Consider the following 13,938-nt stretch of genomic DNA (forward strand, 5'->3'; position numbering starts at 1 on the left):
AGGTCTTGGATTTTGACGAGCAAGCTATAGTTTGAGTCTAGGCAAAACATACAAGTGCAATGAAGTATTTGTAAATTGTGCTTTCAAAGTCCTGGATTTGGACGAGTAGGCTATTGTTTGAGCATATAGCTAGGCAATAGTAATAGATGCGTTTAAGTTGTTATTATATTGTTATAATTTACAAGGCTAGAAAAATAAATTTTCTAACTGATCAAAATAAGGGGAAACTTGAAATTCTCTCAGTTTTCATGTCAAAATTTGAAGCTTTTCCCGTTAGTTACACTAAAACTTGTGTAAATTTGTCGGTTTTCTTAAAGGCGAGCTCAAAATCTAACTGGGACTTTATAATTTCATTCGGTTAAAATACACTAGACCCCGGTTTTTTTCCAACATTGGTTAAGTGAAAATTCACTATGGCCTACACAAGGTTAATGAGAAGAGAAGAATTTGATAATAATAGGTTTTTTGGTGAGAGAGAAAATAGAAAGTGACACTAGTACTTTAAAACATGTGGTATCACAATAAAATACTACGTTTACATAAATAAATATATATAAATAAATAAATAAATATATATATATATATATATATATGAAATATTAAGATTACAATATACTCCAAAAGTATGACCCTCTTTAAAGAGAGAAATACACAAATGTCAACACCCTCTCACAAAGGCTGGAAAGAAATAATAAAAAACAAAAATTATCATTAGCTTGTCATGTGATGCTAATCCACAAGCTTTATCCAATGGTCTAGAGATGCACCCAAAATCCAACCCTTTACTAACCCTCTACTAAGGAGTGCTTATGTAGTCCAGAAATATGGTTGCCATGTGGTGCTAATCCACAAGCTTTATCCAATGGTCTAAAGATGCACCCAAAATCCAACCCTTTACTAAGGACGACTCATGAGAGATGCTATAAATCCCTGAGCTATCTCAAAGGGTGAACCCTCCCCCTTCCTGTGGGTTCAATGTAACTTTCCTTTCTGTTCATTTATAATCAAATTCAACTTCTCTCAAAAAAAAAAAAAGATTGCCAACAAATTTACATAGTTTATACTTCTATAGTATATATTATGAAGCTTAAAATTTTCAAAGAAGGAGAGACCCTCCAAGTGTCACTCACTACTTCAATTCAAATGAAACCTTACAAAATGTCCCATTTCTTTAAAGCTTGGAATCTAGGAACTTGTGAAACTTTTATGAGGCCTTCTATTTTTACCCTTTCAAAGTATAAGAAAAAGATTTGACTCTACTTTTCCAACTTTACTTTTCCTTAATTGAAGGGTGGCTAAATGGCCATAAATTTTTAGTATTTAAGAAATTGTTCGTATATACACTAGCAAAATTTTGCCGATTTATTTCAAGGTGAACTTGGAATCTAACTATGATTTTTTGATTAATATACTAAATCCCAATTAATAGACTAACTATGATCTCAAATAGCCTCAAAATGAAAGGGTGTGTGTGTGTGTGTGTGTGTGAGAGAGAGAGAGAGAGAGAGGTCTCAAAGAGTGTTAATTTTTTTTCTTGATCGAAATAATTTTAAAGTAAACCTATACATATATAATGAAGCTTAAATTTTTCAAGCAAGGAGAGGCCTTTCACATGTCATCCATTGCAGCTTACACAAATATCCATGTTTTGAACTCCACGATATAACGTGCAGCCTGACGATCTCAATGCTTGCAGGTCTCGAATAGCACCAAAATGGAAGGGCATGTGTGTGTGTGTGTGTGTGTGTGTGTGTGTGAGAGAGAGAGAGAGAGAGAGAGAGAGAGAGAGAGAGAGAGGTCTCAAAGAGAGTGCCAAAAGAATTTTCTTGATCAAAATAATCTTAAAGTAAATCTATACATATATAATAGAGCTTAAATTTTTCAAGCAAGGAGAGGCCTTCCACGTGCCATCCATTGGAGCTTGCACAAATGTCCACGTTGGAAACTCCATGAAATAACCTGTAGCCTGACGACCTCAGTGCTTGTAGTTATCAGTCCAATCTCCACCTGCAAGCTGCTCGTGCATGCATTCGCATCCATGATGTGTGTATGTGGTGTTCATGTGTTACTCTGTGTGTGTGTGTGTGTGTGTGTGTGAGAGAGAGAGAGAGAGAGAGAGAGAGAGAGAAGGAGGAGAAGAAGAAGAAACGCAATTGGCCGTTGGCTATGTGTGCGCATAAGACTCGAATCTTAACCTACAGTGGGACTGGGCATTCTTGGTGGTGTGTAAGAGAGAGTCCAATCTAGCTGAGCGAGCCTATGCGTACACCCAAGTTTGTTTGTGCGTGTGTGTGTGTGTGTGTGTGTGTGTGTGTGTGTGTGTGTGTGAGAGAGAGAGAGAGAGAGAGAGAGAGAGAGAGTAGCTAGAGTGCTCACTCTTTGTGTGTGTGTGAATGTGTCTGTGAGAGAGAACATGATATCATAGTTGGTCGTTGTCTACGCACGTGTGTGTGTGTGTGTGTGTGTGTGTGTGTGTGTGTGTGAGAGAGAGAGAGAGAGAGAGAGAGAGAGAGAGAGAGAGAATGTGAGATCACAATTGTCCGTAGACTCTATGTGTGTGTGTGTGTGTGGGGGGAGAGAGAGAGAGAGAGAGAGAGAGAGAGAGAGAATGAGAGAGATAATGTGAGATCACAATTGTCCGCATCCTGTATGTGTGTGTATGTGTGTGTGTGTTTGAGAGAGAGAGAGAGAGAGAGAGAGAGTCTTACTCAGTGGTGAGAGAGAATGACAGAATATGTGGGGATTTAATGGCAAGAGAGAAAATAGTGAGTACTTTGGCAGAGAGAGAGAGAGAGAGATAGAGAGAGGATGCAATTGGTCCCATAGCCAATGACAAACAAAATCGAGTAAGCCCAAGATAACGAATCTAGGACATGGAAAAAATGTAGGATGGGTGGTGAGCAATTGCAAGTTGACACCGAAAGAAGGCACAGTAAACTGTTGACTATGTTAAAAAGAAAATTTGTGCTAAATTTTTTTGAACTTTGTAGGTGTTCTCAATTTCAAATTAGAATTTTAAGGTAAATCTTAAAATTTGTGGGTGGGATTACACTAAACCTTTGTTAAGCATTCTCACCTTGAAATTAGAATTTAGAGATAAATCCAGATCTATAGGTGGAATTACACCAAACCTAAGTTTTTTTAGCACTTCGATACATAGTGCTTTTTCCCAAAAGCTTAGAAAATCTATAGATGAGTCTTGAGATTTTGTCTATTTGAGTGTTTTTACACTAAGATTCAATAAACTTCATGGGTTTCCTCACCTTCAAATCTATAATTTAAAAGTTGTAGGTGGGATTACACTAGACCTAGCCTTTTTTCGAGTACTCAGATACATATTGCTCTGTTTCAGAAACTTGAAAAACTTACATGTGAGAAAATTATATTTGAAGGTCTTCCTAAAATTTGTCTATGAAATCTGGGGATTTGCCTTTAAATTTGAAGGTTCTTACTAAATTTGGAGGTTGCGATCAAGGGCTCTTAGAGAATTTCACAAAAAATTGAAATTTAAAACACCTACATATAATAGAATTGTAAAGACAAATTTACTATATTTGAAAGTTTTTATATTTGAATTCCTCAAATTGCATGTATGATGATTATATGCCTCCCCTTTGATATGTAATTCATCCCTACTAATTTCTTTGAGCTTTGTGTGTTTTCTCAACTACAAAACGAGAATTTAGAAGTAAACCTCAAAATTTGTAGGTGGGATTACACTTAATCTAGGTTTTATTTTTAGCACTTGGATATAGAGTGCTTTTTTCCATGTATCAATGTTTGTAGTTTAGGATGCCACATATGTATGGAAGGAGAATGGTGAGGGCAAGGAAGCTCTAAGTAGTTTTCACATGAGGCAAGGTGAGGGCTTGTGTATGGATACAATGGTGTATCCTTATATCTCAAAGGCATATGGCATCATGCAAGTATTTGACATGAGAAAACTAAAATGGCTATTCAAGGGCTCTTTAAAAAAAACCTTTTTGTTTGAAAAATGTTTTGGTCAACATGTACACCATATTTAAATGTAGCTTTTTAGAATGCACTTATGTGGCCCTTGGCACTCCCATTCTTAGGGGTTCTTGCTCTTTGAGGTCACTTTCCAAGGAGGCAAATTTACTATATTTACATTAAACTTAGATTTTCTTCGAGCACTCAGGTACACAATGCTTTTTTCAAAATTATGGAAAAACTACCTATGGGAATTTTTAGAGGCAAATTTATTGTATTTGATGGTTTTAACACTAAATTTTTCTAAACTTTGTAAGAGTTCTTACCTTCAAATCTATTCTTTAGAGGTAAATCTCAAAATTTGTAGGTTAGATTAGACTGAATGTAGGTTTTTTTTTTAGCATTCACATACACAATACTTTCTCCCAAAAACTTGGAAAACCTATATATGAGAATTTTTAGAGGCAAATTTACTATATTTGTAGGTTAGATTACACTGAATGTAGGCTTTTTTTCAGCACTGAGATGCACTGAGATACACAATACTTTCTCCCCAAAACATGGAAAACCTACGTATAAGAAATTTTAGAGTCAAATTTACTATATTTGAAGGTTTTATTTTGCAGGTTGGATCACATTAAACGTAGGTTTCTTTTTAGCACTTAAATACACAATACTTTTCCCAAAAAACTTGGAAAACCTACATATGATTACAGTAAGCGTACACTCAAATACATTTCTAGGTGGGATTGCACTAAACCTAGCCCTTTTTAGATTTTTAGTAGGGAGAGGAAGGTGTTTCAATGTCTTATGCATTATTTTTTGAAGGTGTCATTGATCCAACATCTAATGATGATGGTGAAGAGGGAGAGGGAGATTATCCCTCATCTATACCTTGCAAGATGCCTAACACATTAATGCTTTCTTGAAGTGTTGGTTTGCGTGAATGTGGGATGTGTATGGAGATGATCCATTGAAGGCTAGTGGCCCAGCAACATGCTTTGATGTCCATAAACCATTCTTCATCTCTTTCTACATCAAGTTAGGGGCCAATCCCATGGACTCGAGAATGTCGAGTCTAATGTATAAGTCATCCAATGAGCAAACATGAGCTATGCTTCTTTTCACATCTTCTAAAGGCTTGAAACTATCCATCTTTAGCATACCATCTCGATGTGAGTGCAACCAAGTGGTGATGGTACTCCTCACAAGATGGGCTCATTGGGTGGCAATGACACTACACATCTTCTTCACTTCCATGGCCAGCTGCATCTCTCAGACGTGGTACACATAGGTATGATCATCTTCCATCTTGACAAAAAATGTGCAGCAGCTCCTTTGAGCTAATTAAAGTTAAATTCTCCGTCATCATGGAGATAGCAGGCCTTGTGTAGCTCTCTTTTTTCTTAGACAACTATACTCTCTCTCTCTCTCTCTCTCTCTCTCTCTCTCTCTCTCTCTCTCTCTCTCTCTCTCTTTGTGTATGTGTGTGTGTGTGTGTGTGTGTGTGTGTGTGTGTGTGTGTGTGTGTGTGTGTGTGTGTGTAGCATGCTGCTTAACAAGAAGCGACTTCTATTGTATGCCGAACACCAAAAGTTGGAGACTTCATGAATTGGGAGAAAAGCTCAAGAAAAAAGTGTAATGGCACCTACAAATTTTGAAACGTTACCTCTAAATTTTTAATTAGAAAGTAAGAAAACCTTCAGAATATGAAGGAATTTAGTATTTAAAGTTTTTTTGGGCATTGGGGAGGGAGAGAAAATTAAGCAACTATCACCAACCCAGAGAACTATCCAATTAAACAAAGAGAAGGGAGGAGGAGGAGGAGGAGAATATAAATATTAATCTTTGTGTGTGTGTGTGTGTGTGTGTGTGTGTGTGTGTGTGTGTTCTCTTCTATAGCAACAAAGAACTTAAATCCATTGAATAAGGGCTAGAAAATCCTATGTAATGTGTGAGAACCTACCAAGCTTGGTATTAAAGGAATATTTGTTGCCTCTTGCATGTATACTCGAGGGTCACATACTAGTCATTACCTCCTATGACAATATGTTATCTATTCATGTAAAATGCACATCTTTGTATTGAAACTATATTGTAAGCATGTATATTATTACACAATTAAATTTTCCATCCATTGTCATTTAGCTCCACATTCAATCTATCATGTCACGTCACATTCCCTTTAAAAGAATTTGATTCTACCTTATTTTCTAACCATAAAGTGGTCCCAAGATTATCTATTTGAAATGTTAAGATGGGGTTCTCACAATACTGACAAGTCCTTCTCGTATCAAGAGTTGACAAGGTGATCATATTGTATGGATAATGAAAGGAGTATCTTGAGAAGTGGGTAAAAATTGTATCCTAACAATCTCAAACCTTATGTTCATAGTATCTAAAAGACGACTTAATATCTTGTTCTTGCCCTAAAACAGAGCTTTTGCAGATGCAGTAGAAGCACATCTTTAGGCACATATGTAATCCGAGAACATGCCACAAGTTTTCTTCTTTTGTACTTTAAAAACTACCTTCTTGTTTAGATCTTATAGTACATAACCACTCTTTTATGACTTCAAAACAGAAAATTACCTTCTTGTTTAAAACTTAGAGTACCTAACCACTCTTTTATGATTTCAAAAGAAAGGTTAGGTTCTTGAATCCTTTTTTTTGGGGGCAGAAATCCTTTAGCCATACTGCTATGCTTGTGGTAAACTACTCTTTGGATGTGAGTTACCACAGTTCCATTGCCACTTGAAAGGCAATGCTTAAAATTAACTAAATAATTGATACTAAAAATACTTGGTGGTGGAGGTATTGCTAAAAAGATAAAGTTACAGTTACCTTTTGCGCCATACACCATGCCCCAAAGTGATCAATCAATACATGGCCTTAGATGAATATTTTACAAGTATAGTCTCAATTACAATATGAAAGCTCTATTTTTTTGGCATGAAGAAGGCCACCGGGGGGTGGTGGAGAAATGGTGCAATTTTTGAGCCATTGATGTAGAGGTTGCTGATGGTGGACATGTGTCCTCTTGGGTTGAAAAAGAAAGTTCATATTTTTCTTTTAAATTATAAATGGATCTTTCCAATTTGCAATTTGGTCCTTCATTTAAAGCTCTCAACTTTTTTTTTCTTTTTGTCTTTGTTTACTTGGACTGCTTAAAAAAGAAGTGCATGCATGGAAGTTTGATCCCATGATGTGAAATATTGCAATATTTTGATTTGTGAAGGAATATTTTCATTTAAGTACCTCCTAAAAGGACATTTTATGAAATTGTTTTTTAATTTCTTATGTTTATTAAACCTATCTTTTTTTTTTCAAAACTCACAATTGTGCATGAATTATATTGAGCAGCCCAAAAATTTACAAGGTTTTGTCATGCTCATGTTAAGCCATGACAACCTCCAGGGATCATAATTACATCGGCTATCAGGGCAGCCACCCCTACGAACCCGCCTCCACATCCTTGATACACAAGGTCCATACTCTTGTCATTCTGAGATCTTTTATTTACCGATGGCCAAGATTTGTCCCCATCCTAGGCATTCTATTTGCTGACAACAAGGCACAAGTAGTCCTAGACCAATCCTCTGAGTGATGCTTGCGCCCGAGTGCCCATATTAGCACTTTGCTTTCTTGTATAATTTCTGCGAAGCTTGCCACCTCATAACCTCCTTCAAACACAAGGCGGTTCCTTGTCTGCCATACATTATGAAAGAAGAAGTATCTGACGATCTGAGTGTTGACGAGGAGTGCAGGACTACCTGAATTTTTACCTCCAAGGAATAGGTCAGTCTTGAAAAAACTAATTTTCCATGTTCTCTGGACCCACTTGCATACTTTCCCTGCGAGGCCTTTGATAGCTGGGCAGTCCATCCTCCAAGGAATAGGTCAGTCTTGAAAAAACTAATTTTCCATGTTCTCTGGACCCACTTGCATACTTTCCCTATGAGGCCTTTGATAGCTGGGCAGTCCATGAATAGGCGGGCCAGATCTTCACTAGCTACTCTGCACCCCAAGCATCGATCTGACCCAATCCCTCTCTCCTGAATCTTCATCCCCTTCGATAGAGCATCCCAAATAACCTTCCATAAGAAAACCTTCATGTACTGCGGAACCTTTGGCTTCCATATGTTCTCCATTACATGCTCTCACCTTTCCTCCGACCATTGCTTTTTCCATATCTTGTCAAGGGGGCTAGACCAATTCTTCTTTTGCATCATTGCCTGATAGATGCTTTTAGTATGGGGTTTCCACAAGAGACTGATTACAGGCCATTTCCAGGCATTCCAGTCTAGCTTCAAATCACAGATTAGCATCACTAAATTGTCCAGCTCTTTCATCACTTTGTGGACAAGCAAGACCTCCACGCTATTAAGTTGGTACTAAGTAACCATAAGGTCAATAGTTTTCCAACTCTTGTTGCCACTGTCCCAAAAGTGCTCAAGTTGGTTCAGACCCTTATTATTCAGCTTCCTGGGTGTCTCAATCCAATAGGGAGTTTGTGGCGGATCTAAAACTTTGGAGAGCTAGGGGGACCAATGTAGGATGGAGTTCTTGAAGTATCTGGCTTCTTTCCCCCACCTTAAGACTCCTGCTGCTCTATTGCATTTTCTTACCAATTCTCCTGAGCTGCCCCCCATTCTTAAAGTAGACCACGCCGAGGCTAACAGTTTGTCATGAACCTCCACCCCTCTCCACTTTCCACCCTTCGAGCCAAGTTTAGCTGCTTCTATCATATCGTTGATCATGACAGCCCAAACTTAATCTTATTTAGCCAAACCTATCTTTTCTTATGAAGGCATTAAAATATTATCGATTGCCGATAGGAGCTAGCTTAGTTGGTTGAGCATTCGATCTCTATGACTCAGGTTATGGGTTCGATTGTGGATGAGTGATTCCCAAAGGTGCACCTTTGTATTTGATTGGGCGGGAGTGCTCGAATTGCTATAAAAAATATATTGTTAGCTTGCTAAAAAAGTCCTTAAACAAAAAGACATTAGGGAGGGCATTTATAGAAGTTTGATCCCATGATTTGAGATATCTCTATATCTCAAGTTTAAAAGAATATTTTATATTTAAGAACCTCTTTAAAAAAATTAATTTATTATTATCTATGTTTATTAAATCTACTTTTTAGTTTGTAATGGAATCTCTTTATTTTGCTGTTTTTTTTTTAATTTCTTTTTAGAATGCCAATGTGATCTAAGGACAACAAAAATGTCAAACCTAAATTTCACACTATCGTGCGAGATTCTCAGGTTGCAATGGTAGTGCATGTAGATTGGGAGGTGGCCAAGCCGAAAAAGAATTGTTGAACACATTTGCTTAGTGTGCAAGAAATGCGATAGGTGTTTGTGTCTCCCCGTGTAAAAAAAGGGTCCCTGTTTGCAAGACTCACTCTGTGCCAAAAGAAGTACAAATCGACGACAACATCCAAACTCGTGACCTGACTTATGGAATAATGACGCCTCAACTAAAGTAAACCAAGTACACAACCATGGTTGTACGTCTTTTGGAGCGCCACAACTTTATTTATTGGGGGTGAGGTGGGCCTTATTTAGGGACCCATCCACTTATTAGGTCTTTTACCCTACTACTACTTTATGGAGCTTGGAAAAAATGCTGAGAACCCAAGTGTCAGCTAGGGTGACTCCACTTTTTTCATTTTGAAGGTCATTAAAAAACTCCCCTTTTCTTTTTACATCTACACAAATTTCAATCTCATTATTTGTTGACCATTTCACCTCTATGTAGATGTGTGTGCATTTGTGTGTGGACGAAAGGAAAATACATTTTCCATATCCATAATCCATCATCTAAGGCAGTGGTGGGGATCAGACTGATTGCTAGGTCGGTTTGGAATCGCTAGTTTGTGATTATATGTGTATGTAGCCAATACACTTTATATTAAAACAATTCAATTGCAGCATTGATTAAGACCTACTTTCAATAAATCTTCCCCACCCCTTACCTTCTGCAGGCCATTGTGACTCCTCACCTTGTTTGTATGCTAAATTCCTGAGTATCCATATGGGTGAAGGTCGTTCAATTCTAATTGTTTGACATGTGTCCTTCAAGAGAGCCTTAAAAAGCCTTGAAGAGAAAGAAAGCATGTCCTTTAAAATGCTATTTCTGAAAAAGGCTTTTCAGAACAAATGATTAAAGAGTGTATTCATAGGAGTTTGATCCATGATGTGAAGTATTGATTCAATATTTTTTTTAAATATTTTGATTCGTAAAGAGTCCTTTCATTTAAGAACTTCACGAAGATTCATTTCATTAAATTGTTTTATTATTTTATATGCTTATTAAATCTATCTTTTCTTATGGAAGCATTAAAATATTCTTTTGTTTTGATTTTTCAAAGTGTTTTTTATTTTTTATTTTATTTTAATTTTTTTAATTTTGTTTTGTTTTCAAATGATAATGTGCAATGTGCACCTTTCACTTTATTGTTTAAGTGGAGCCTTTTCTAACATATAAACCGTTCGTGATTATGTATATTTTATTTTGTTTTGTTTTCAAATGATAATGTGTAATGTGCACCTTTCACCTTATTATTTAAGTAATCTTTTCCTAATATATAACCCATTTGTAATTATGTATGTATAGTAAATAATATAACTTTATATTAAACCACAACAAAAACTTCATGTGATTGCAAGTACTCATTTAAATTTACTCCCAATAAATTTTATCCTCCCTCTTAATTTAGCAGGCCTTCGTGCCTCTCACCGTGTTTTAATATCTCTCTTATGTAATTCTCTAAGAAGACCTATGATATACTAGACTAAGCATGATCCTTGCGCATGTTGATGTCTATAAAACATTTTGGAAAACTTTTTTAGTGTCTTACATTAGTCAAAAGCAACCAAAGAAATAATCATGTCTTATATTAGTAGCATGGTAGCTAAATCACTCCATATTATCCCAATGGAGATAATATATAGAAGGAATTATTATTACATGTGAATGACATTTCCTTCAGACATACTTCAATCCTATTTTTTTTTCTTAGCTTCTTGTCTTAGCCCATGCCATCTTATGAGGGATCCCATGTTGATAATTTACTTTCTTCTTATTATATTATTATATTATATTATCATAAACCACCTTATGAGGGATCCCATGTTGATAATATACTTTCTTCTTATTATATTATATAAAAGATGAGGTTTCTAGGGACCTTCAATTGAGGGGATATTTAAAAGTTTTCTTAGTACAAATATGATTGGCCATCAAAAAACGTTGGTAAAAATGTCATTGCAAAACTTATAAACACCACCTATGCTATTTTTTTAAACTAGACGTGCTTGAGGAAACAATGTTATACACCTATAGTGTCTTTGTTTGCCTTGCTCTAGATAGGGAAGATGCATTCTTGCTCTTGGCAAATATCTCTTGCATCTTCAAATATGACCTTTGTGAATGATACACTAACCAAAACATGAAAAATGGGTCACTCCATGTAGAAACCTGCTGCCTCACAAGAAGTTTTGGACAAATTCTCACAATTGTGACTTACCTCAACATCATGAGCTTCTGTGAGGGAGGCACCGCATACCTAGTTAGGTACAATTGGGGGCAAGGGATCGCCGGCCTATTGGGGGAGCCGGCGGTCCCCTATCCCCAATTGTACCTAGCTAGGTATGTGGTGCCTCTCGAGCATAAGCTCATGATGTTATGCATTGTATGAAAAGCACTGAGAAAGACTCCGTTTTCCTACATGAGAAAATTTCTAATTGTGCCTAATGGGTGATCTCATAAGCAAGGATGTCTTTTAGTTGATTGAAAATTATTAAAGAAGAAAGAAATTGGTCTAGCTATTATTCTAGATGCCTCTTCTTATAATGAAAGATTTACAAAGTAAAGATTTTTCTTGCTTGCATAGGCAAAGCACACATTGATATCCTAAAGCCAGGAGATGTGACCATTTTTCCAAGAGGGTTGATGCACTTTGAGCTCAATGTTGGAGCTGAAACTGCATTTTTCATTTCGGCTCTCAACAGTCAAAATCCGGGAACACTGGTACTGTCTTTTCCTTTTCAATGCTCTCTCATTTAGTTGCATACTCAGACACATACATACTGCATGCCCATTGGGTACTTGTTTTTTTTATGTATTTATGAAAATCACACTAACCACATCAAATACAAATTGTTGTGATGTATTCAGATTTCTGGGAATGCTCTTTTCAAGTTGCCCAAGCGTGCCCTTGCAACGTCAATCAACCAAGATATGGATGTGGTGCACAATATTGAGAGTAGTCTCTTCGAGTATAGCCATGAATTAAAGTTGGCAGCTACTTGCACACCGGGAAAAGACATAACCATAGATTTATAAATGTATCTCTACTGTAATGCTAAAAAGGATTAATATTATTCAACTGTACTATTTTAAGTAGATTTAGGAACCACATTGGATTGGCATCATCCATGGAATATGTTAACCAATGATTTATTGTATCATCCATGGAATGTATTAGCCAATGATTTAGGAACCACATTGGATTGGTATCATCCATGGAATGGGTTAGCCAATGATTAATTGAATCTAAAGCTTTCTCATTAACATGCACCATTGTTATTGTATCATAAGAACCAGTTTAGGACCTAGATTACAATTATCCAGATTGCAACTCTGAAACCTCAAGATCTTTATGAGACAAAACTCTCTAATATTGACCATAAGTACATAATTTTTTAGTTTAGTTCAAGGTAGACAACATAGCATTAGTTTAGTTTAGCTCAACCTAGACAATATAGCATTAGAAAAAGGTGATATTGCTCACAACTCTAGTTTTCACACTAATCAATAAGTGCTATCAAAGCTGTGTGTAATTAGTATCTCCTAATTTCATTAACTCTTGGTTGATCTCTCCCTTAATCACCTTGTTTTGAGCTTAGTTTTTGCACTAGAATTTTCTAATAAGGGATGCTTTTGGAGAACATAACCTCTTGTAAGGGACCAATCAAGATCTTGATGAATGTGTGTATTTGTGTCCATGTGTGCTTGTGTGTGTGCACACGTGCGCTTCCCGAAGCTTGGGGGCGCACTTGCATGCAGCCAGTAAGCTTTTCAAGGGAGCACTTATATTACTTTTAGTTGTGGGCATTACTTAGATGTTTCTCACCTTTTGTGTCAATAATTACTTTCTAAATTTATATAGATGAAATTGTTTATTTTTGTTTGTATTAATGAACGACTTGGCCTTGCTCAAACCAATCTTGGTACCTGAAAATATCATATAAGGGTTTAAGGCTTTTGATTTTAAGCTTCTTTTTTGCAAAAATCTATTGCAGACTTATGGAGCTCAAAATCTTGATCGTGTAGAAACAATAGGAGTTATTTCTTGATCCCTTGGAAAGTCTAGGCATGGCAACGACATTGGGGGGTGTTTTAGATCGAAATAGCTATAGCAAGGAATAAGGTATCTTTTTTTTTTGCAATACTCACACACTACACACTCTGTGAGTGAGATATTTCAATCCAAAAAGGATTACATAAAAAAGGGCATCTATCTTCTTTTCTTTTTCTTTTTTTTTTTGCAGAACTCACAATAGTGAGTGATAATGTATCAAGCAAACCAAAAAAATACAAGATAAAGCCCTGCTCACAAACCGAGTCAGGGCATCAAGACAACCCACAAACGTTCAAAATCCCCCATGTTTTACAGGGACCAATACCCAAATACAAAGCCAAAAAAATATGTTGAAGGTTCCACAAATCTTGGTCCTAACAGACACCTCCCTTCAGAAGACACAAATAGCGAACAAAAAAGTGCATTCATCTTAATGCGCAACACTAAACGTAAGACAAATTCATAAGCATCCGATCTCTTTGTTTGGTTCTACACTCTCTAATCATCTCTTGGGGATACTCTTTGTGAGGATTGGCTAATCTTTGTTGGCTCGCTTAATGAGGAAAATCCATCTTTGTTGTCTTTGGCTTCAATAAGCAAGGAAAGTCCATCTC

At 36.5% G+C, this 13,938-nt stretch overlaps 1 protein-coding gene across 1 annotated transcript; it reads left to right on the forward strand.

Moving 5' to 3' along the window:
• The first annotated feature begins 11,866 nt into the window (after nucleotides 1–11,866).
• On the forward strand, nucleotides 11,867–12,378 carry LOC147429692 (germin-like protein 3-8). Its single transcript, XM_086495523.1, has 2 exons — nucleotides 11,867–11,991; nucleotides 12,139–12,378. Exons 1-2 carry the CDS (start codon nucleotides 11,914–11,916, stop codon nucleotides 12,304–12,306), a joined length of 246 nt encoding a protein of 81 aa, XP_086351649.1. The 5' UTR covers nucleotides 11,867–11,913; the 3' UTR covers nucleotides 12,307–12,378.
• Nucleotides 12,379–13,938: the final 1,560 nt, after the last annotated feature.

This window comes from Adiantum capillus-veneris, chromosome 22 (genome assembly GCF_014529385.1).
Source record: "Adiantum capillus-veneris isolate H3 chromosome 22, ASM1452938v2, whole genome shotgun sequence".
NCBI classification, from domain to species: Eukaryota; Viridiplantae; Streptophyta; class Polypodiopsida; order Polypodiales; family Pteridaceae; genus Adiantum; species Adiantum capillus-veneris.

Bases quoted from the DNA above. Each gene is read 5' to 3' on its own strand.
- LOC147429692 (XM_086495523.1), top strand. From the start codon at position 11,914: ATGCACTTTGAGCTCAATGTTGGAGCTGAAACTGCATTTTTCATTTCG. The intron at 11,992-12,138 runs GTACTGTCTTTT...TGATGTATTCAG, and splicing joins GTCAAAATCCGGGAACACTG to ATTTCTGGGAATGCTCTTTT.